The sequence below is a fragment of the Bicyclus anynana genome, chromosome 8 (assembly GCF_947172395.1).
Source record: "Bicyclus anynana chromosome 8, ilBicAnyn1.1, whole genome shotgun sequence".
In the NCBI taxonomy this organism is placed as follows: domain Eukaryota; kingdom Metazoa; phylum Arthropoda; class Insecta; order Lepidoptera; family Nymphalidae; genus Bicyclus; species Bicyclus anynana.
In genome coordinates this window covers 4,978,378-5,004,061 of record NC_069090.1, presented here as the reverse complement: position 1 = coordinate 5,004,061, position 25,684 = coordinate 4,978,378, and the positions used below count along the sequence as shown (strand labels likewise).

General features: G+C 33.8%; 3 protein-coding genes across 3 annotated transcripts; 1 reads left to right on the top strand and 2 right to left on the bottom strand.

Annotated features, from left to right (window-relative positions):
- The first annotated feature begins 79 nt into the window (after window positions 1-79).
- LOC112042804 (uncharacterized) lies at window positions 80-15,956 on the top strand. Its single transcript, XM_024077971.2, has 8 exons — window positions 80-980; window positions 1,055-1,126; window positions 1,758-1,934; window positions 3,060-3,140; window positions 3,235-3,819; window positions 4,067-7,485; window positions 7,887-8,159; window positions 9,578-15,956. Exons 1-8 carry the CDS (start codon window positions 854-856, stop codon window positions 9,617-9,619), a joined length of 4,776 nt encoding a protein of 1,591 aa, XP_023933739.2. The 5' UTR covers window positions 80-853; the 3' UTR covers window positions 9,620-15,956.
- Window positions 15,957-16,911: 955 nt separating this feature from the next.
- Window positions 16,912-21,998, bottom strand: LOC112042812 (uncharacterized). The gene is made up of 4 exons (XM_024077988.2): window positions 21,604-21,998; window positions 21,299-21,391; window positions 20,788-20,894; window positions 16,912-20,349 (listed from the first exon to the last, which is right to left on the bottom strand). Exons 1-4 carry the CDS (start codon window positions 21,799-21,801, stop codon window positions 20,268-20,270), a joined length of 480 nt encoding a protein of 159 aa, XP_023933756.1. The 5' UTR covers window positions 21,802-21,998; the 3' UTR covers window positions 16,912-20,267.
- A 1,257-nt stretch (window positions 21,999-23,255) lies between these two features.
- Window positions 23,256-24,828, bottom strand: LOC112042811 (mitochondrial import inner membrane translocase subunit Tim22). Its single transcript, XM_024077987.2, has 3 exons — window positions 24,436-24,828; window positions 23,576-23,839; window positions 23,256-23,424 (listed from the first exon to the last, which is right to left on the bottom strand). The coding sequence occupies exons 1-3, from the start codon at window positions 24,659-24,661 to the stop codon at window positions 23,342-23,344; spliced, it is 573 nt and encodes a 190-aa protein (XP_023933755.1). The 5' UTR covers window positions 24,662-24,828; the 3' UTR covers window positions 23,256-23,341.
- Window positions 24,829-25,684: the final 856 nt, after the last annotated feature.

Here is a 25,684-nt window from a genome sequence, read left to right as displayed (position 1 = left end):
TTTTGGGCGGTAAATCCAAAAATTGTTTGTACTCGACCAAAATACTAAAGTACTAAAGCCTACTTTAGTATTAATAAGCCTTAAAGACTACTTCAGTATTTTAGTCGAGTACGAACGATTTTTGGGCGGTAAATCCGAAAATTGTTCCTACTCGACTAAAATACTAAAGTAGTCCGAACTATAAGCGTAAGTACTAAAGACTACTTCTTTAGTATTTTAGTCGAGTATGAACAATAAACACCTGATAACTTAATAATAAGAGCGGGATGGGTATATCAATACTCTATTAGACATAGATTTACGATTCGGTACAAATACCTAATAATTCTATGCTATTAAATCATCCGATCTACAGTAGAAATTCTAATGAGTTGGTGACACTCATTAGTCGAGTAAGACCTTAAATTTACGAGTCGGTACAAGTACTATTACTATTAGTGAGACGAATATGATCGTCCTATTCGTGCACAAGTTATTGGCCAGTATCTAAATTAACCTCATATACACTGAAACTAACTGTCTGTGGTCTGTTTTTATAGAATAAAATGTAAAAATATAATATGTGATCTGTGACCGCAACCTTCATTTGACTTGACGTTTGTGACCGAAAGTCAAAAAAAGTAAAAACGATTCCATTCGAAAACATTTTGCGAGATTTATTTTGATATTTTCATAATTTTAATATTGTCTGCACTCTGCATCGATTGACCAATAATTTTACAAGATTTAGTTCATGTGAAGTATGAAGTCGTAAGAAGTTTTGTATTTGCAACATTTAAGAGAACGAAAACAATTTAGATCAAGAAAAATGTGCAAAATACGTTTATTTTTGTTTCGGAAATTATAACACAGTATGCCGCCACGAAAAGTTAATAATTTACCAAAGAAAGGCGCAGAGATAAAGTCGCGAGGCCGTGAGAAGATAGTAAAGAAAGTACTAAAAACACCATCAGTATTGAAACTAAAATTTAAGTTACCAAGTAAGCAAGTACCCTTTTGTTACCAAAACATGTGTTTTCCTTAGACCTGATATTAAAAAAAGTTAAATTTTCAGGTGTCAAAAACATACAAAACGTAAATGAAGATGGTCTACTAAATAATCTTGGAAATGAAAATAAAAATACAGGTAGATAATTTTGATTTACTTTTTTTTGGTGGTAGTTAGACACTCAGAATTACATTGTTTTTGTTATTGTTGTTTTACCTACCTACAAAAAACTAAAGGTTTTAAATGTTTACATGTATCAGATTTCATAAATGCTACAATTTAATAACAAAATCTGTTTAGACTATGTTTCATTAAATTTTTTTTCAATAAGTTAATTTACCTACAGTAAAATCAATACATACATAAATTATAAATAAAATTGAAATGCCTGTTGCCGGCCTGCTGGTATCATGTCACACATGACAAGCCAAAAAGTTTGACAAGCTTTTCAAAAAATCATGGTTAGTTACCACCCTGTCGGCAAAGACGCAGAGCATGCAGCGTAAGCTCTTAACAGAAAAAAAACACCGATTTTGAAACATTCTTTATCGGTGCTCTGCTCCTATTGGTCTTAGTGTGATAATATACCCTTCCTCGATAAATGGGCTATCTAACACTGAAAGAATTTTTCAAATTGTACCAGTATTTCCTGAGATTAGTGTGTTCAAGCAAACAAACAAACTCTTCAGCTTTACAATTTAGTATAGATTTATTAAAATAAGTATATTGTCTATGGGAACTGTCTAAAGTAAAAGTGTTTTTTATTTAGAAATTGTGACCAAAACTAAGAAGAAACCTGTCACTAGAAAAAAAGCAATTGTAAAAAAGCAAGGAGTTAAAAGGAAGAATCAGAATGGAGAACAAACTACAAATAATGATGTACCTGTGAAAAAAAGGATTCGAGCTAAAACTGCACTCAAAAAAGATAATGCTGTTAAGACTAATGGTTTGTTATTTTATTACAATACTGGGAGACAAACCCTGTTGCTCCAGGCTATACTATGAAATAATCACTTAGTTTTTCTCTCATTATATTCTCTATAGTTGACCTCTGCCTCAGATTCTGTAGGGTGTGGGTTCGAATCAGGTTATGTACCTCCAACTTTTCAGTTGTATGCATTATAAGAAATTTAATATCACGTGCCTCAAACGGTGAAGGAAAAACATCTTGAGGAAACCTTCATACCAGAGAATTTTCTTGATTCTGCCAATCCGCATTGGGCCAGCGTGGTGGACTATTGGCCTAACCTGTCTCATTTTGAAAGGAGACTCGAGCTCACCAATGACCCGAATATGGGTTGATTATGATAATATTCTCTATAATGATACAGACCGCAAGCAAGTTAAAATGACAGTTATCTGCAGGTTCAATTACAAACAAAACTTCTGTGTGATTGTGATGGAGTCAACATGTTACTATGACTACTCGTATCTCTTACCTTACATCACTAAAGTGTTTTGCAGACAGCATGTCTATGGTGACAGTTGCCATATGACATTCATAATATGTACTATTATTGTGAAACTAACTGTCACCGTACCTATGCTCTCTGAAAAACACTTTAGTTCCTGCTTTTTACTGTGCATAGTTTTACAGGCTGCTTACTAAACTATGTAGCAACTTAGAGTAAGGAAGTTTGGGTAGTGTTACAACTATGTGCCTTTGAGAGCAAATTAAGAGCCCAGGGGAGGCTTTTTTCTCTCATTTAAACTAGTGGACATTAAAGTTAGTTTTTTCTTTTTAATTTCATCTCTTTCCGGCTTTCCTGGTATCGCAGTATACATGCATTACTTCAAGAAGGAGGTAGTCTATCACGCTTCACTATTAGCTTTCAGGCGATCCCGTTCGTCTCTCACGCTTTGTCCCATAATATTATGTATCATTTTCGCCCACTTAGCCCATGTTTCCTTGCTGTCCAACATATATGGCACTAAGTTTGCTTTTGTCAAGAGTTCAAGTCCATGAGCTAGGTTACTAACGTTAGGTTAAGTAAGGTTTCATCTTTGTGAAAATAAGTTGTGTCAGATCGCTCTGGGATCCTGATCTAATATACAGGTTCAAACTTTACAGATGCCGTAAAAGAGGATGAAACTAATTATGATGTTCCAACATTAAATGAGAACTATTATAAAATTTTATTGGCAAATGAAGGTAAATCAGCACATTTTTTAATATCTCAATCCTAATCAAATATTCACCTGAAACCATTTACTTTTGTTAAAACTACTTAATTCTCAATTTTCAGTTGTCAATTCACAGTTTACAAAAAAATTCAAACACATAGACCAATTACCAGTTGAACAGGGTTTACAAGAACCCACTACAACTAAAAAAAAGAAATCAGTTTTGAATAACAAAACTGTATTACAAAAGAAAGTCCCCAATGATAAAGTACCTGCAACAAAAGAGTTAATAAAGACTAAAAAATGTAGTCAATCAAAGAAAAGATGTAATAAAAAAAATTCTTTGGAAGAAATTGACATACAACCCAATGTAACAACAAAAGTAAACGAACTTTCGGTTGAGTCCATGAATACCAAAAAATGTAGCCAAGAAAAGAAAAGATGTTATAAAAAAAAATCTTTGGAAGAAAAAAGAACAAAAGTTTCAGTTGAACATGTGTTGCAAGAAAATAAAGAGATTGTAAAAAAGAAACAAATTTCTACTCGTAAACCAGCTTTAAAAAATAAGGTCTTAAATGTAAAAAAAGAAGTAATAAAATTACCAAAAACTAACAAGAAATTTGGCCGACCTAGGAAATTGCCCATTGTAAATGCATTTAAAGATAATATTGGTCAAATTAATGTTACTGGAAGTACTGAATCAAAAGGTTAGTTGATACTTTTTATACAACTGCATACTTTTATGTTCCTCACTGTATGACCCAATGAAGATGAAAAAAAATTGTTAGATAATTCTTAACATCTGTTTCATATATAAAAATTAAATCAAAAGGTTTGTTTATATTATTTCATTCAAGTATGAGTACATGCTTTTCTTCTCATATAACTTGATTTATTATTATGTGATTTGATTTTGAACATTAATGCTATTATAAATTTTATAATTGTTTCCAGATGATAAAAATAAAATGAATAATCAAATAAATAGTGAAGTATCTGAAAAACGAAAGCTTAATTTAAGCCTTATTCGTAAAAATGTAAGTGCTGGACCTGAGTCACAAAATCAATTGAATGGCTGTGTAAATGAGATCCAAGTACATAACACTGAAGAAAAATGTATAAAAGATACATTTAACATAAGAGCGTCTGACGCGTGCTCAGATATGTCATGGCTTAAAGATATATCTAGCACTAGCAACTCTTCAACTGTAACAGCAGTTAAGTCAAATGATTTTTACTCTATTGATAATAAAATGCCAGTGTTACAGTTATACAACATTGACAAAAGTATATTAAGAAAAAACAATAAATATTTAGGTGTTAGTAATACTCGTACAGAGACCCCAAAAAGCGTACTTGACCAAAACAAAGACAGATCGATTCAAGAAACTGTGATAAATAAAGAAAGTGATAAACAATATGGTTCAGATTTTCAACCCAATAAAGCAAATTCGATTTCAGTATCATCAAAAAGATTATCAGTACCTAGTAAAACGGAAAATATTAAAACTACGAGCAAAGAAAACTCTACAAGGAGTTCTTTACAAAGATGTAACAGTTCATCCTCGTCTAGCTCCAGTTCAACTACATCTAGCTCAAATTCTTCAAGCAGTTCAAGTAACAGTTTGTCTAAAGTTAGTTGTGATAAAAATTTGGATAGCAACAAAAATATGTGTGGGCAGGGCTCTGGTAGTAGCACTGGCAAAACATTGAATGAAAAAACTGCTCTAGGAAAATTGGTTTTAAAGTTAAAAACACATAATAGCAAAATTAAAAATTACCAATGCAACAATGAAAACACCAATCGTGCTGAGACTGTGAATAAAATGCAAGATAAAATATTTAGAGACGATATTTTAAAATTTGAAACGGATTTGTACAGCCTGTGTCAATCCATAAAACGTTTAGAAGTTTATGATGTAGACAAATATTTCAATTGCAATGAAATTAAAAAATCAAACTATATATCTCGTCCAGTAGAACCAGTGGTTTTGAATTCTGAAGATTGCCATACAACAACTGAACATCTCAACAGTGACGCTGGAGATAACACAGAAAATATTGGTAACACCAATTTTGATAATTCTCCTAAAGAAGCAGAAGCAGAAGCAGAAATTTCTAATGAAAGAACAAATCAATCAGATAGTTGCTTTTTCTATGACAAGAGTAACTTCACTTCTGCTGCAGCTGATGATGATGACGATGATGCGTTATCTCTTTTTGCAGAAAGTTTTACAGAATGCGAACCCTCTCGAAGAAACAGTGTTTTTAATTCAGAAATGTCTCAGTATGAAGAATATATTCCACGTCCAACAGTAAATAAATTCAGCAGCAGCGCTGTTAACTACCAGCCTACGAAAATATCAAATAAAAATATAGAAAACAAAAAACTACAATGTACCAGTCCTTGTGAAATTCAGTACTCTACGGAAATATTAAATACAAATATACATCAATGTTCCAGTTCTTCTGAAATACAGAAAGCAGATTCAACATCAGATTTTTCACAAAAGCCCTCTAGATTGCCAATAACAGATCCTAAAAAAACCTGGACCTCGAGTTCAAGCAGTCCGCGTCTAATGGCATCAATACACAAACCTAACCAGCGACAAAAAAATTTAATTTTTTCGGGCTACTGTTTTTTTAACCTGGCATCCACTTGCCAAAGACCCAATTGTTTATTCTCTCATCGTAATATTAAAACTATGACTGTTGAAAATTCTCTGAAAACACTCAGCGAAGAGAAGTTCATCCAAGAGTATATGCTTATACGACATTGGGGTAAACTCAAACGCAATTACGGCTTATGTTTCGTAGAAGAATGTATACGTCGCGAACTTACCAGGATCTTGGTGGAAATGGCGATAGACTTTATTGTTAAACCCAACGATGTCACGTCGGATGTGGTGGACAATGTGCTAATGTACCTAAACAACGTTGATTTATCTGTTTGTGACGATTTACTGAGATACAATCTAAGTAGAAATAAACAATGGTTGTGTGACTATTTCATGAGTGTTATTGCTACATCGCAAAACTTTTCGCGATTCAAATCTATTTTTGTAAAATTGACGGAATTTATGCATCAAAATGGAAGGACGTTTATGGTTGATATTGCAGAATCTGTCCTCGAGCGTTTGTGTATCTTGCCGTATGAAGAAACATTAGCTCGGTCTTTAATCACTATATTGAAAAATAGTGATGTGTCAGTGTTTTATAATGCAAAGATCAGTTATTTCGAGAGGCAACTGATAGCTGCTAATAATAATAATCTGTACCGTGAGTTCAAACTGCTTAAAGATCACGCTTTAGCTAAGCAACCAGTTCTTGGAAACCATTATGAACCTCAAAATCAGGATATTGATAATCTAAATTCATATTCTGGACATGTAGAGAAAAACAAGTCGAAATTGCTTGAAGATCAAGCCAATCAAACGAATCTAGGGAACCCTTATGAAACTATAAATGAGCCAGATCAGAATCAGGATATAGATAGTGAAAATTCATATTGTGAATATGCAGAAATAAATGGGTTTAAAATGGTTAAAAATCAAGCCTTAACTCAGCCACTGAACCTTGGAAGCCATTATGAAACTACAAATAAGACACTTCAGAATCAGGATATAGATAGTCTAAATCCATATTCTGGACATGCGGGTAAAAATTTGTTCAATTTGTTTGAAGATCAAGCATTAGCCAATCAAACAGTTCTACGAAACCCTTATAAGACTATAAATAAACCAGGTCAGAATCAGGATACAGAGAGAGTAAATTCACATTGTAGGTATGCAGAAATAAATGAGTTCAAAATGGTTAAAAATCATGCTTTAACTCTGCCACTGAACCTTGGAAGCCATTATGAACCTACAAATAAGACACTTCAGAATCAGGATATAGATAGTCTAAATTCATATTCTGGACATGCGGGCAAAAATACGTTCAATTTGTTTGAAGATCAAGCTTTAGCCAATCAAACGGGTCTACGAAACCCTTATAAAACTATAAATAAACCAGTTCTGAATCAGGATATAGATAGAGTAAATTCATATTGTGGATATGCTGAAAAAAATAAGTTCAAAATCGTTAAAAATCAAGCTTTAGCTAATCCACTGAACCTTGGAAGCCCTTATGAACCTACAAATAAGTCACTTCAGAATCAGGATATAGATAGTCTAAATTCATATTCTGGACATGCGGGCAAAAATACGTTCAATTTGTTTGAGGATCAAAGTTTAACCAACCAAACGGTTCCACAAAACCTATATGAAAATATAAATGAGCCTCGTAGGAATCAGGATGTTGATAGATTAAATTCAAATTCTGGACCTACCGAGAAAAGTATTATACCTCAAGTGACAGATTTAACTAATGTGGTAAGAATCATGCTTTAAGTAATATTGTGTGTATAAAATCGATCTCTGTGTATATAACTGTTGCGTTCTTCCCAAACGTCAAAATTGTGTTGATAGCATTGACCTCTTATAATAAAAGGACTCCTGTAGAAAATTTCACTTGAAAAGTGGCCAATTTTGCTTTGACAATTTTATAATTGTTAGTAAAGAAAATTATACCTAAAGGCCTTTAAATATAGTCCAATATTCAATAAAATCCTAAATTCAGAGCAAATTCATACTTGAATTGAGTGCCAAGAAGTTGTTTGGCACTCATTGAGTGGGGACGTTTTTTGGTCGCTGATTGTGCATCCATTTCTTAATAGGAGATCATTATTTCAATGGTCGATAGCGCAAAATTTAAAAGGTTATTGATTTTTCAGAACAATCCACCCATCGTGACTAAATTTAAAAGAACTTTTAATATGGAAAAGTTAAAGCACTTAGGATTCATAAACACGAAAAACAACGCTGATGTATCCACGGATCGCACAGAAACTGCAAATGCAAAAGAAAAATACAAATTGGGAATTTTCGAAAACTGCAGCAATACTGACAAACAAATTAAATGGCAGAGGAACTATGAAATGTTTTGTAACCGGCCGATACGACCGCCCAAGAGACGTTCCGATCAAATTGACGAAGGAAGTGCACCTGTAAGTATTTGTCCAAGCAACCGGTGGTCAGGAGGAAGGAGGAAGGAGCGGCGTATTGTGAGGAACCTCCTCACAATACGCGCCGTCTCAATAATCACTGCCTTCTTTATCCTTTTCTTGAGCAGCTCTCGTCTCTCGTCTCTTGTCTCTTGTCTAGTCAGCTAAGCGACAGCTTCTTAAGGTGTTGGTCGAAGCTTTTCGCTACAAGACCATTGACTGAAACAACTATCGGAACAACAATAGTCGACTCAACATTCTAAATGGCGATAATCTTGTGAGCAAGGTCCAAAGTATTTTGATACTTCTTTTCAGCTTTGACCAGATTGTCGTAATATGGAACAATGATATCAACAATTATTGCAGGACGCACTGACCGATCGACTAGCACTATATCAGGTCTATTGGCAACAATATACCTGCCAGTGATAATCGTTCGGTCCCATTAAAGCAATGCACTGCTATTTTCAAGAATGACCCATTTATACCCTCATTTTTAATTTGTTTGTTGATAACTAAGAATACAAAAAACTCCATAGAAATTAAGCGTTTTAAACTACTCTTTTTTGGTGTAATTTCACGAACAGGCGATTTGTCACTGTGTATGCCGTATTGTCTGACGTACATACTGGTACAATTTTGGGACACAATACGTGCTGTATCACACGGCAGGACGTGGTGTTTTGGTGGTGGTTGATAAACCACACCGAGTTTAGCGTTAGTGTAAAGAATTTTTTCCAATAAAACTTAAACATTCCATGAGTTAAAGGACTTTTTAACGAAACTAAAGTGCTAGATGACAAACCATGCATTTGTGTGTCAACAAATACATGTTCTGTCACCTAGCACTATATCCTAAGCCTAATTTCGTCAGGCAGGCAGGGCATGTCCAACTTGCAAGTTGCATGTACTAAATAACATAAAATTGAAAATTTTGAAAAACCCCCGAGTGTCATGAAATTATTATTTACACTCTCGAGCAAGTCGTCAATATACTCTTTCAGTGCGCTTTCATTTGAGACTCCTCTCGAGTATATTTGCAGACATTCGGTTGTTCTTCCCCACTTTCAACCCCCACAATTCTTAAACGGCTCAACCGATTTTCATCAAATATGTCTAAGAAAACTCGCCCGTTAGTCACGTTTAATACAATAAAACTAAATTGAAATCGCATCATACGTTCAGGAGCTATAGACTGACAGACAGACAGACACGTCAAACTTATAACACCCCTCTATTTGCGTCGGCGGTTAATAATCCCCCTCAAATCCTCATCCTCCTCCCACCACTGTACCGCCTTGCATTACTCTATATGCTGACCTATCACCTATCATTCCTCGTTTTTTTTGTTTATTTTCTATAACACATTTTATACTGACTGCAGAACTTTTTAATGATTAAATTTTTTTTATTTGTTTCAGAAATACAAATGGAAACAAAACTTCTACCATAAAAGGTTATAATACATTTAACATTGTGTATACTTAAGTTTTGTCTTTATGGTCTAAGATCCGGCATTAGAAATATATACCCTCATCTGTTATTTACTAGTTATAAGAAATAAATGATAGATAACATTCACCCAGGTAGTTTAGTTTAGACATATTTTCTGTACAAAATCTAGGAAACCATAACTAGATCAAAGGCATCTAAATAATTTAATATAGTTAAATTAAGCATAATGAGCTTTAATTTGACGACTAAATAACTAATGAGTGTATATAAATAACACTATTCAACTATTTATATCTGGCAACCCCACATTTGCAGTGTGAATGCATGCAAACTTTCATCATTATCAAGCCATATTCGGCTCACTGCTGAGCTCGAATCTCCTCTCAGAATGAGAGGGTTAGGCCAATAGTCCACCACGCTGGCCCAATGCGGCAGGCAAATTGTCAGACTTCACACACGCAGAGAATTAAGAAAATTCTATGGTATGCAGGTTTCCTCACGATGTCTTTCCTTCACCGTCTGAGACACGGGATATTTAATTTCTTAAAATGCACACAACTGAAAAGTTGGAGGTGCATGCCCTGCCCCAGATTCGAACCCACCCTTCGGAATCGAAGGCAGAGGTCATATCCAGTGGGCTATCACGGTTCTCAAGGCAAACTTTACGTTATCAAATCTGCTGGGTATATTCTTTTAACTAGTGTATTATTTTTTTAATTAACCAATGAGGGAAGTATATTAAAAAAGTTAATTAATAAAAATTAATTATTTAATACTACCCGGCCGCAGTTTAATGTTTAATTTATTTGTTATTTCAAATAAATAGCAGATGAGGGTAAATATTATTTATGCCGTATCTTGTACTATTACTGAATATGTGTGAACGGTAAGCAATGATTGATTGCTTGTAAATACGTGTAACATATATTTAATAAGTTAAGGGCTCTATTGTATTAAGGCTAAAATAGTTCAGCATTTTTAAGGAAAGACCCTAGTCGTCGCATTAATCAATTATAGTTTAGTATTTCTTGTTTTTTTTTTTCGGTATCATAGTCCATCCACTGAGAGATTACAGCCAGTCTGTAATAATTTAAAAAAAAATTGGTGCTTATTTATTAACACACTGACCCCTATTTAATGTGTGGCTCAATCCATATTAATATTATGAAAGCGAAAGTAAGTCTGTATTACGTATAGGAAAAGTGATAAGTGGGCCCTTTTAGCTGAACAAAGTCACACGCACAAATGGGGATGATGACTAGGTCACAGAATAAAGAATGATTCAGAATAAGTCTTTAAAAGCAGCGTAGTGAAGCCGGTGTTAACCATAAAAAAACAAACGCGTCTCCTTGACATCCGCACATACAAGCTTTTTTCGTAATTTATATTTCAAAATTTTACACTAACAACAATTACTTAATAATTGATAATTACCAATAAAAAATACTCATTCTTATTTCTTTAGTTTTTCTAAACGGTTTTTAAAATATTTAAAAACATAAGACGCCATTTTTTTTTAATATTGAAAATTACTGATCCGGCGCTTCGTGTCGTACTGACTCGAGCAGTATAAACATACACGCACAAATAATAATATTATTTGTAGTTTAGACCTAACAACCAAGTATCTAACGATCTCACGAATCGATGACGTCATAACTCAATATTATTTAGTATGGAGCGTTTTTGGTTTTTGGTAGCGCCGCAAAAATGAACCTTTAAATCCCTGCAAGTCCGTAATGAACGCAGATATCCCATTACTTCTACAAAATTGCTTTGTTATTATCATACTCATAATTTATATACAATTTAAAAAACTGTCATCATCCCTATTCACGCGAACGGGGTCAGAATAGGACGCTCGCGACTTCGCGTTAAAATAAAAACTTACAAATTCCGCGGTAGTTGCCTAGGGATAAAAATAGCTTGTGTATATGTATTTATCATATATTTAGATTATAATATTGCATCCATTTTGAATACCAGACGAATTCAATTTCATTCAGTCACAATTTCTGAAATCGGTCCAATAGTTTCGTACCCTTTTTGTAAACAACGTACCAAAATAACAATCACCTCCATTTTATATGTTAGGTTCGATGTCTTTATTATTTACCTATTTTACAAAATTTTACATAAAGAGCTGGTTAACTTTGTAATAAAAGCTATAGGCCCTATAAAAAATTAAAAACTTCTTTCTAAATTACCGCTTATTTAAACAGACATGAATCTCCATCCGGATTTGGTAATTGCTAATCCAAAACGAGCCCAGAATAGTTGTAAAATGGAGGTCAGTGGGTTGACATCGTTAAAAATAGTTTGTGCAACATTTATTTTTTGTAAAAAAAGGCTGCTATTGTGCATACTTAAGCGTAATTCGTGTATAAATAAATGTAATTTAGTATTGACGCCGGCAAATAACTTTAACCATTAATTTTTCAATTCAGTTCAAAAATTCAATTAGAATTACAGTTAGCAGAACAAGTATTAACTAAAATGTTAAATGTGCTACTGCGACTAGATAAACGGCACTGCACTATATCTAATTTTTAATTACATAACTATTTTGCTTTCAAAATCTAGTCAAGTGCTTTTAACTAACAAAATCCGTCGAGAATTACTCGTACTTTTGACTATCACTAATCTCTTAGCGACTGTGTACTTGTATATAATCCGTAATCATTTTTAGGGTTCCGTAACACTGAGGCCAAAAAAAGTTTCTCAAGACTCTTTTTTGATCTGATCTATCTGGTGGTACAGAACCCTCAGTGCGAGAGTAATTCGCTCTTGATCGATTTTTTGTTTTAATATTATTTATTGTTTGCAAAAAAGATGGTCAAAGATAAAAACACTTTTGACTCCTTTTGTTAATCAAAAGTACTTTTGACTGTTTGAGTTTGACATACTTATCAGGCTGCCTGTCCACCAAACCAGAGAAAGGGAGCGTAGCGGAGAAACAAACTAACGCAGGCGGAGTTACGTACTCTGTCTGTCCATCGGAGCGGAACGAAGTGACTTCCCGAAGAAACTTTCTCGCTCCGTTTCCCCGCTCTGCTTACCGGTTATATGTTTTTTTTATTAATCAACCCGCAAGTCCCTGTCTACTTAAGAGGAGCGGAGATTTTGTGCAATCCTATTGGTTAATATTTCTCCACCCTGTCTCCGCGCTCTGCTTACCGGTTTTATATGAATTGTTTAAACTAGCCCGCACGTCCCTGTTCACTCAAGAGGAGCGGAGATTTAGTGCAATCCTATTGGTTAATAATTCTCCGCTTCTCGACTCCGCTGTCTCGCTCCGCTTCGGTGGACTGGCAGCCTTAGACTCTGGGATATCTGAATGATACATATTTGGTTACCTTTTATTCGTTTTCTATCGATTTTGTTCTATTGTTTCGATCTGTTAAATTAATTTTGGGCCCCTTACTTTGCGATTTCTTTATACGGCTTCATAAATAGCCGACGTCTGCGACTCCGTTAGCCAGAATTTCCGTTTTCCACATGGGTTTTGCAGCGTAAAATGTAGCTATGTTCTGCTCCAAGTTCTTATTTACCACTGTACTGAAGTTCATCTAAATTGGTTTAGGAATTTAACTGTGACAAGGTGATAGACAGACTTAGTATCGTCTTTACACATACTCGTATATGTAGGTAGGTACGATGCCGCCTAAAACCCATTACTGTACCCCGGTTAAAATATATATTCACCATTAATTTCCCCTACTTTTAGGGCTAAAATAAGAGTATATTGTACTAGCAGATGTAGTTTTACCCGCGTGGTTCCCATTCCCATGGGATCGCGGGTTTAAAATGATATCATATGACAGTCATAACGGATCTTTCTATTGGTAAAAGAATTTTCAAAATCGGCTAAGGAAATCCAGGGTTTACCCCCTACAACCTCATAAACTACCTCATTAAAATACAAGTAGCTATGCGTTGAATGAACTGTACTCCTTCTAAGGCGGCGCTAATCATGTCGCTTAATATCATACTAATCGTTTGATGAAAGTCACTTAATATCTAAATAAGAACTTAGTGCAGAACTATTTAATTAACTATAGATACTTAGATATATTATATGTGTATACTTACTATGTCGTCGTATTACTTTGTCGTCCATGGTTTATGAGTGAAAGACAGATAGATATATCATTCTTCGAAGCATATATCTCTTTATATAAATCTCTGTCGGATTATGTACAGACGAGTATCTTTAAATTTAATAATATCTGGAAATATAAAAAAATGGAACTAATTTCTTCCATTAGCATTTTAAGCACAGACTGTCAATAATATATGGCGCCCCCAATCTAGGGTTTTATATTTTTGCTCTGGATATAAATTTTTATCTGGCACACGCATTAATACACAGCTTGTGTTGTGTCTGTGAAGTAAAAGACTATAGCTTGGCAAATTCGTTGATGACACTCCCATGATATGCGGGCGACGAGGGGAAAGACTGCGCGGGTGTGAAATCGTGCGTGCGGGGAAGTGAGGTGCATCAGTAGTGGATTTTTCATTCATCGCTACACGCCCCCCGGCCTGCGCGGACTATCCGGAGTGTTACGATCGAATTTTCCAAGCTATAGACGTTGCACTTATTGATAGTAAGTGGCATCTTGTGTTCATAGACAATAGACAAGCTCAAATCAAATCAAATCCTCCATAGCTCAGTGGTAAAGCGACCGGACTGATCACCGAGATGTTGTGGTTCAATCCCTGACCACTGGACTATTGTCGTACCCACTCCTAACACAACCTTAACAGTTAACACTACCTTTTCCGACAAATTGGAGAGGAAAGGAAATATTGGTCTTGTTTAAAAAAAGATTTGGCAAATATTTGTGCCAAGCAGCATTGGTATGATCCGGTCTAAAGAGCATGGTTGCCGGTAGAGTTACAGGCATATGAGGCTTACATATGCGTCAAGTTGATGGTCTCAGGACGGCAGTTTACAGGACATTTCTTCACTGAGAATGGTCGGTCTGTTTATAGACTACGGTCTTCCATTTACCATCTGCGTGGCTATTCTGTAACGATGTATTATACAATTCGCATGTTCGATTTTCGAACTCATCTCTATCTCTCTCTCTGTTTAACACGATACTGTAGAAAGAGAATGATAGAGGTGAATTCGAAACACGCACTTGAGAAATATCTATACAACACTTCGTTTCAGAATAGCTCTCCAGATGAGCCGTATGCTTCGTCCATCAAATTATTACTAAAAAAAAAAGTGTGAAGTGCCAGGTAAAAATTATTAAGATTTATAATGTAACGTAACAAAGAATTTTGTGAAGCTTTTTCATAACATAAGTACATATATTTTTGTTTTTTTTTTTGCGTTTGATGACTAACATATCAAACGACGGCCAGTTACATTTGCATAAGCATATTGTAACGATGCTCGATTTACTGTTTAAGTTTTTCTTCGTGGTGATGAATTTTGTAGAAAAAATCACTTTTTTTTTCAATTAAATGTTCAAATTGCCCGCTGTGGCTTCATAAGATATAACTGCTTAACTTCGTACAAAGTACACTTAACAAATGTTTGTAAAATATCAGGATCACGATTAGTATGCCACAGATGAATATTAAGCTAGACACCGTTATGTAAATAATTTACTTTGCACCTATCACATTCACACTACGTGCTCGTGTAGTCGATGGACCAAAAGACATGATGTTGCACTGAAAAGTGACTGGAAATGAGATCTTGCGTTGATTCATAGACAGTACACCAGTTCAATGTTTGAAAGTAAGGCTAAGGTAACAATCATGTAAAAATCATAAACCATTTTAATCGCCCAACTCGTTGGTGGTCCATAATATTTTAAGAATAACGAACCGCCTTCACATATTTATATTATCTAAAACATCCCTAAAATATGTATATTGTATTTAAATAACTAAAACCGTATCATTGTCGATACGGTTTTCGTGTATCAGAAAAAATATTGAACAATTTGAATAGTTATTTTTTAAAAGCTGATTATAATATCGGTCTTAGATATACTAACAATAAAAATACCTAATTAAAATTAGAAACCATGTAAAATAGGAGCTTGGCACTGATCTCTCGAACTGGTTTCGATGGTCGAATGCGGTTTCTAGCTTTAATATAACTCTGTGGCTCTATGCATAACTAATCCTAACATTGCTAGGTAGATATAATGAAAAAAACACCTCAACAACTAATTCTATTTAGGTTTACATTAGATATAGAGCAATCGATATCTAATCATTTGTTAATATAAATTCACTTTTGAGAGTTTTTTTTTTGTATTAAGCCTAATATTTTGTAAGATAAACATTCGTTGAGTTATAAAAACCTTTATCTTTGTATACAGATTTGGTTTTCTTTCTCTTCCTTTGAGTTTTTCATAATATTATTGTTATTTATTAGCAGAACCCCGCTGTCCCGTGTAGGACCCGTGATAATCTTTATATATAAAAGAAAGTTGTGTTTGTTACACTTATAACTCGAGATCTGCTGGACCGATTTTCATGGTTTTTGATTCGACCTCCAACTTTTTAGATATTTGCATTTAAGAAATTAAATATCACGTTTCTCAAACGGTAAAGGAAAAACATCGTAAGGAAACCTACATACCTACCTGAGAATTTTCTTACTTCTCTACGTGTGTGAAGTCTACTAATCCACATTGAGCCAGTGTGGTGGACTAACCCCTCATTCTGAGAGGAGACTTGTGCTCAACCGTAAGCCGAAGATGGGAGGCTAATGTTAAAAATTATCAGCCGATTTCATTGGCACACTGCAAGACAAGGCCTTCCTCTATATAGAAGAGTATATGTACCTTAGACCACGTTGCTACAATGCAAGTTGGCGAGTTTAAATCTTAAACAATCATTGGATCTTAACAATAATGACAGAGAACATGATGAGACAGGCGTGTCATGGGGGCCTGTATCAAAATTTGTTAAGATCCCAAGTGAAGGGTAGAGACTAGAGATTGACTTAGATGATCCCAGATTATTTTTTATTTGATTGAGCCATTGATGCCATTGATAAACCCCATTTTTTAGAAAAAATCTTAGATTTGTAGAGAAATTAAAGCCTTTTCTAGAAAAAATCTTAAGATTTGTAGAGAAATAGAAACCAGGACCTCGCGATCCTAAGCCACAACCTAATCACTGAACCAACGAGGCTGCGTTGAATTAATTATTATTATTAGCTAATATACATACGATTTTTTCATCTTTGTTAAATGCTAAAACATAGGTACCCCTACACATTTCACTCAAAACATAGGTAGTATATTCAGAAAAAAAGCAATAGTTATTATTCATTTGTAAAAGTTTATTTTATAATGTAGTATATTATAAATGAGATACATCGAGCATAGCCTGAAAACACAGATCCAATTATTAAATTAAGCTAATTCCATTATTATCCCACTTTCCTCCTCTCATCTACAGGGTTAGAAAATTTAAGTTTTATAGTTACATTTTCAATTTCCCAAGAGGCAAAATGAGATTATTCATAATGGAACAAGCAGATACCTACCTAAAATGAATTCTCTTTTAATGAATTACCTTAAGTATATAATAGTTTTTCACTGGATGACAAACCCAATAATCTAGTTATAGTTTACAGGACAGTGGAAGTGCAATATTACGTAAGTATCTAATTATTTTTACTAAAAAAAGGACGGTTGTCAATTTACTATAGATAGAATATTCGAGTACACTTATTATTCTGTCATTTAAAATAACTACTTATTTTCCATTTTCAAAGAGATCATCCCGGTATCAGAATTCTCATGTTTTTACTTTGTAAATCTCTTATTTCTTGGTCATTAATATTTCCAGTAAAAAACTATTACAACACTAGTACCAGAGACAAAAATATTACAAAAGGCCTAAATGGTAAGGAGACATTCAGTCTTATAATATGTTATACTTGTATATTATGGTATTATGTAGAAAATACATAATATATATATTTAAAGCTAATATTATAGCAGTGCAAGAACAGTAGATGATATATTATACCAAGATAAACTTCAAATATAAAACCGAATACTTAGTAGTAGTAGTTGGTAGATAATAAAATTACTTGGTAGAAACTAGACAGGTTAATTTTTCATACACACCAAAAATTCTATGACAAAGACAAAAATTGTGAACTACCAACACTCCAGACTAATTACTTAAGGAACTGCCTCGCTAGACGTTACTTTTCTGTCAAAGTAAATGATCAACGATCTAATGCAATAATTATAAAAACTGTCTTTTTATTATGGATGTTTCATAGTTCGAATCATGTTCGTCGGTTAAAGAGCTCCGTAAAAATATCTTTATGTGTAGCTGAATGGTGTAAAAAACGGTCAACAAGTTCTAATTTAGTAGAAATATAAAACTAATCTAAGCTCGCTTTCCTCAAAAAATTACAGGAAATTTTGTTCCTGAATTTGGGTTCAATACTAGTCCTTACGTAATTAGTCTGAGATCCAACACTTATCAGATGGTGAAATTTTATTATACCTTGGCAACTTCGTTTGTAACACTCCCGATGTTGCGCGCAGGGCGGGGGGCGTGTAGCGATGAATATAAAACCCACGACTAATACACGTCACTTCGCCGCACGCATGATTACACACCCGCGGTTATCCTCCCGTCGCCCGCATATCATGGGAATGTTATCAACGAACTTGCCAGACTATAAATGTTATAATCCTACAGTCAACAACAAAAGTGAGTTAAGTCTTTGCAAGTATCTTATACTCATAAAATTTGGAAAATACCAATTATTAATTTACATTAATGTTAACATATATTTCAAAGTCAGAGCCATCTGTAGTTGAGTTAAAATACAAAATATAACTATTATAGGTATTTTAAATATAATTATCAGGAACTGTAACATATTATGTTAGAAATAAATATAGTTAAATAGAACAACAACGACATGAGTAAACAGTTTTATACAAATACAAAACATCTATTGGAATCGTGTAGATTTACTGGATATTATATTTAAAATAAACAATGTTTAATCAATTAATTAAGCTTATTATAGCAGCATCTTCAAAATCTTAAACAATAAATTAAATAGAACCAGTCTTAAACCTACATTTTTTGCAGACTAATAGATATTGTCACACAAAGCGTATTAAAAACTACATACTAAAATTGTATACAATAAGATACATGTATATTAGTAAAAATAATGGTCAGTTTACATTGATCCAGTTTTCAATCCAATGTCAACAGCTCCGCTGTTAAGAGGTCAGACTTAACACAGACAGATCATGGACCCACTCCTAGCATAGAAAGACTAATTGGAGGGGAATTTCTTATAGGCTCAACATGCTCTCTAAAATACATTCCTAACTCTGAGTGACTGCTGTGAATTTTATAACGAATAAAAAGTTGTTAATAATTGGACCCAGGACTTGAACCCAATCCATTATGATTTGAAACCACATCAGCTAACCAGTATATAATGCAGTTAGATAATATGATATTCTGAAAATAAATATTAGTAAAAGCAAATTTTTACATACTGTATTTCATGATAGATTTCCAATTCCCTGCATATATGGAATTAAAAAATTAAAAATTGTATGTAGACAGAGTAGCAACTAGTAAGGTAATGATGTCTACTAGTAAGGTAATAATCTTGATGAATTTTTAATGGACTGGGCCACAACTATGGCCATTCCACTATTCTAGTATCACTGTATCAATGTAAACTGGTCTTGAAAATAGCAAATACAATACAATTTTGGCGTATTTAATACTGGATATGATACTGCTATTACTTTGTAATACTTTCACATTTTGCAGTGGCATTTTATTGTTGTGCCACAAAAAAATAATATGTATCAATAATTTTCATTTGTGCTGGAGTGAAATGCATTTCTTCAATTCAACCATTCGTTATTTAGTTTCAAAGGAGTTAGATGTTGTACAAATATTATGTTTGAATGCAATAGATACACATTTCCTACAAGGGCATGTAGCCAAGTGGCAAGTTGATTCTCTTTCTGATAGATGCTTCGAAAAATAATAAAATGTATGGGAATGACAGATCTGATCGATAACTTGATCACGTGACCTGTCGATAGGAAATGTCATTCAATATTTTTTTTAGTTTTCGAAGCGTTAGTATTTGTAGAAAGAGAATGTATGTGCCACTTGGCTATAGGCCCAGGACTGATCTTGTTATCATGTTTGTAAGGTCTTCAGAAGTAATAACATTCCACTAATATGTTAGTTCGCATCAACGCATCATTTAGAAAACAAATACATTAATTCCTAGAGGTAGAGAAAATTAAACTAAATTTTAAGTGCCATTCCATTTACGTTCCTGTACCTATCTATATTATGAAACTATGATTTGTATGTTATGATTCAATAGTATTGAGTAAGGAAGTTTCTTAGTTTATTCTATTCTATTTTTTTTTTTAAATCCAGATGTACAGATAAGGTGTTCCTTTCCTGTGTCTACTCTCACCTTATGCTGTTATATTACAATAAAATAATCTATTATAGTTTCACAACACAGACACTTTTCATGTAATACATTAGCACCAATCATACAAAATAATACTATTGTATAAAAACTATTTTAACTTACAAATTACAATCAAGCGGTGGGTTTGTGCGTTCGTTCTAAGGTATATATGATTAGTGGAACAGAGCCCTTGGCCTCTTCTTAGCTAGAATGTGCCATGAATGAGTGATACCCTTGCGCCTCTTTGGTGAAACTCTGTAAAGAAAAATAAATGTTTATATACTAGATTACAGCTTGCCCCGCGCACAGTAGTTCACACCCGCACAGTCATTCCCCCCCGTCGCCCGTATATCATGGGAGTGAGCCAAGTAACACATCGAAAAACTCTTAAATTTAAATGCTAATGCTTTTAAAAAGAAAATTATGGTGGATATGCACATAATGTGATCATCTATTAATATAGTCATCCCTACACATTTTTTAGTTTTTGGACGTCCTTGACAGTTAACTAAAACTCCCCTTCTCTGCTTGTGTTGTCCTCCCTGCCTAACCAAATTTGGTAAGATCCACACAAAATAAGAAGAGAGTTAATTTAATTGTATAGCACCATATTTCCACAGGAACTATGTGGGTGAAACTGTGGAGCGTTAGCTAGTGGATGAATAAGAACAGTAAATAATGATTTATACTGACCCATGCTCTGGTGTGTCAGGCATGTATGGTGTCATCCTGAAGTCACGGCTGTGGGGAGTTTCAATTCCAAAAGGACTGTACAGCTTGGTAGGACTTCGGCCCAATATCTGAAATATATGAAAAATTTTGTTTACCTCATACTGATTTATTATATTTTTAACCATTTTCATCTACACTACTTATTATAATAAGAAACTGAAAATTGATTGTTGAATAGAATTATCAAAAAGTGAGTTGAGTTAAGGCAATAAAAAATTGTTATTAAAGTCTTGTTATTCTGTTTGTCTATTCATTATTACAGGAACAATTAAATCAAGACATCTCTTAGGACATAAATATATTAGGAAGTCCTCCTAACATGTAAATTATTATAAACTACTGTTAACTGCCTTGTTAGCAAAGTCTATGTCTTTAAATTTGGAAAAACTGCACTCTTCTTTATTTTAGGAAACTTTCAGGGTGTAAGAAAAAAAATCAATGGTCACAATATTTTCTACATTCAACACTTTACCTGTTTCTTTTTAGTCACAGGGGTAGTTGGCATCCGACACGGAGATCCAGCCTCCGTCAGACGGTGTCTGCGCCTCCCACTCATCCTAAAGTGCTGTGAATTTAACCATAACCATTCATAGTTAAAATATGAAGTTATGAACACAAACATTTAATTTTTCTTAAGTTCAGTTTACTGAGATTAATAACATAAATTGCATGATTTTTAAAGTGTTTGTAGATTCGTTATTAGAGGAGCATACTTTACTTACTAGTAACTGCCATTAAAATTACCAAATATGTGATTAAATAAAATTTGAAATTTACCTGGGACAAATTTCCAAATGTGTTTCTAACACATTTGAAAGTTCTGGATATCTTCTCCGCTCCAGACTGCAAGGCACGCCGTGAGTTGGCAAATGATTTTCCTTTAAATAAATTTCTATTGTAACATCCTTCGATATTTCTAAGGCTCTCCCGTGCAGGCGAATCGATACCGGAGTCTGTTACAAAAGGATCCTTCATTTTGTCTAAATCAGTGACGCACTTCACAATTAACCACTGCAGAATATCGTTAACAAAAATGTCTTGTAGCTTTTGAAGGAAAATTGCAAGTATTAATAGAATAATCTAAATTTTCAATAAATCTAAAATACACACGGTATCGCTGTTCGTTTTCCGTTTTCGGTCGTTATTTTTTTTGTTTCCAAGACATTTGACAATAGATTATAGAGTAATATCAACGAACTCTATGACATTTGCAAGGGAACGGTAAATTTCAATCTCAGAGCAAATTTAATTCGTCAGAGACTCTAACAGTCAAAATGACCTGTCAAAATCTGACAAAAATTAAAATCATGCAAAATCCGTCGCGTGCTCATACCAATTATAGAAGGACCTGTATCGTACTCATAGACACGAACAAAATTGTCTGTCATTTTCTGAAGAAAGCGAGCTTACATTTGTTATATATCTTATACTAAACTTTGCCCGTTTTTTACACAATTCAATTGCACAAAAAGGTATTTTTAGGGAGCTCTTTAACGGACGAACACGATTACAACTATTTAACATCGATACTATAGAGACAGTTTTTATTATAATCGCATTAGATCGTTGATCATAATACTTTGACAGAAAAGTAACGTCTAGCGAGGCAGGTCCTATACAATAATTGGTCTGAGGTTGCGTGCGATTTTGATAAATTCGAATCATTTTGCCGACACGTAAATCTGCGATTGGCATTCATTTGAAAATAGAATCGTAAGTCGTAAGTGCGTCTGTGGTTGTTTTTAGAATCAGTGTTGCCAGTAAAAATGTTAGTGTAAGTAAGATGATTTAAATTTTACTTTTTGCGCGCCAAATTTAAAAACAAAAAAATTTTTTACGTTTAACTATCTTTTCTCTGGCCTTCCTAAATGATTTATGTTCATTTTAATTAATGAGCTAGGCAGCAAAATTGATTTTTACTGTGATTGATTTTGAATGCCGAGTAAGCATAGGATTCTAAGATTGATCCACAAACTGAGCCTAGGGTTATGGTTAAAAAAAAGAATCCTGAGCGTACTCGTGAGGTTTCAGATTATTCAAAGGCACGAAAAAGTGGCCTTGTGCAACATTTTCTACAATAAGGAAAATGCAAAGTATTAGAATTAATGATCATTTGGTTATACCTTTGGAGTAATTCTGTAGATGTGTATGTATTTGAGTAACCATGCAGCCTGTTAATTCTTTCTGTAAACTTATAAATCTGGAATTCTTTCAATTTAAAAAATCAAAATTTAATAACATATACATTTATCGGCCAACCTCATTTCTAAACTTTTAACTTTACAGCCATATTTTAAAAATTAAAAAATTAGTTGTGTCGCCTGGATGTTGAAAACGGACTGACATTTTCTGATCAAGTGAGACAAAAAACTAATTTACTGTAAATAAAATGTGTCAGTTTACAGTTTAATCAATAAATACAAGACAAATGTTAGAATTTCCTATATTTTTAATACCATTATAACTATGATTAACATTAAATGTATTCCTTAATTAAAAATTGCCTTTTGCTCTATCAACGTTGATGCATGTAATAGTCAATTACTGTCGAAAATGCAGCAAATCCTGCTGCTCCAAACAAGCCTGCCTTTAATCCACCTAAAAACAAAACAAATACAACAATTAAATAAAGCATATTGTTTTTTCCTATCAACCCTGGGTATTTGTAATAAACATTTTAGACTGATAGTAAAAAGTGAGTAGTAAATATAATCTGAAGTCATAGTACATTCAATGATATTAAATCTACCTCGCAATCCTATAAGACCACCAGTGACACCACCCGCATATGTGCCATTTTTCCAATCAGACTTTCCTCTAGCGCTTTCTATACAACATTCAACTCCAGAAAACACAGCGCCGAGTAGAGCAAAATTTTTAGCATAGCTTAACATTGAATTCTTCATTTCCCTCAATATTTCTCTTGCTGTTTGATTTTGTTGTGCCATTGGGTCAGTCATGTTTGGCATTAGTGATGATGTGAATAGACCGACTGCAGCACCAAGACCATAGCCTGCAAATGAATTATAGAGTTATAATTTATATCTATAATAATATTATATCAAGGAGATGTTTGTGGTTTTGTAAAGCTAACCTACTGAAGTAGTAATCTAGTGTATGAACTACTGAACCAATTTTGAAAATTCTTTTACCACTAATAAGGCACATTATTTGTGAGTGTCATAGCTATATTTTATCCCTGTATACAGGAATCTGAACAAGAACTATGCGAATGAAACTGAGCTAGTTAATCACTAGCAGGTGATTTGTATCTGATGGAGATTTTATTATTTAGTGGAAACATAATATTTCTTTTGTTATACATAAATATATTTACATAATTTTTGTTGCACATAAGTTTGGTGTTTTGCAAGAATAATTTTTCGCGTTAGGCAATCAGGGGCAAATATAACATTGCAATTACCACATACAATAATTACCCTTACATTAAATAAATCACTTAGTAGTGTACTAACACTGTTAGTCATTTGATTTGTATATTTGCAGGTATTGCATCTTGTTTCAATAACTGAAATCTAATTATGCACCTTTCACATTATCCAGGGTTAGTAAATTTAAGCTACACATCCAAATAATATTTTTATTTACCTATAATACAACTTGTCACAGATTTGAATGGGCAGCTTTCAACCGTAGCTTCAATCATCTTCTCGTCATTTGTTTTTATGACCACTGGGCCTAACACCCTCGGTATAATTATATTTTCCCGGTATCTGTAAACTTTGCATAGGTATTTAGCAAGAGAATCATAGTCATTTCCTTCAGAGAATTTCACTAGATCAGGATCGATATCTGGTTTTTTATATTCAGACATGTTTTTGATATTGTATTCTAGTGCCAAAATATATCAATAATTGAATTATAGTTAATCAATAATAAATAAACGATTAGTATTTTAAAATAAATATCGCAAAATCTTAATTTACACAAAGTTAACCTCAAAATCTAATATTTATATGACACTTGACGCTTGACAGAGAATGTCAAAATCCGTCGAAGACAATAGTCAATCATGGTCAAACAGCTGATTCATCACAGATTATTAATATCAAAATGCGATTCCAACTCAGACAAATACATATGGACTTGTATCACACATAATAACACCATCGCTCATTTTTTTGAGGGGGACGAGGAGATAAACTCACACTCGAAAATATTTAAAACCAATAAATATATTTTGTGTCCAATTTGAATACTATTTTGATTCGCATACACACACGTGCACTTTTTCTCTGCAGTATAAATTCTTTGCACACGTGTAATTTTTACACAGACTATTAAACATATCGCAACTATCCACAGAACATATATATAGACAAAATGTTCGATTACTTGATCGATGTTTTGCTGTTCTGGCTAAAGAACCGATTCTTTTTAGACATTATCATAAGTACAAGATTGATAAAATTAACTTACAAATACATTATACATACTTACAAATTAAACGTAACTTCATCTTTTTGTAAATTAGAAGTTGTTGATAATTTTCTAATCCATTGAATTACACTAACCGGCATTTTCAGAGAGCTCGTTATACGACGAAAACAATTAAGTACATTATAACAATTCATCATCATAAGCCGATGGACGTATAATGCTGGATATAGGCCTCTTGCATGGACTTCCAAACAAAACGGTCTCGAGCCGCCAGCATCCAATGGATCCCTGCAACCCACTTGATGTCTTTGGTCCACCTAGTTTGGGGGGGGGGGGGGAGAGGGTCGACCAACACTGCACTTTCCGGTGCGGGATCACCATTCCAGCACCTTGGGACCCCAACGTCCATCGGCTCTTTGAACTATGTGGCCTGCCCATTGCCACTTCAGCTTCGCGA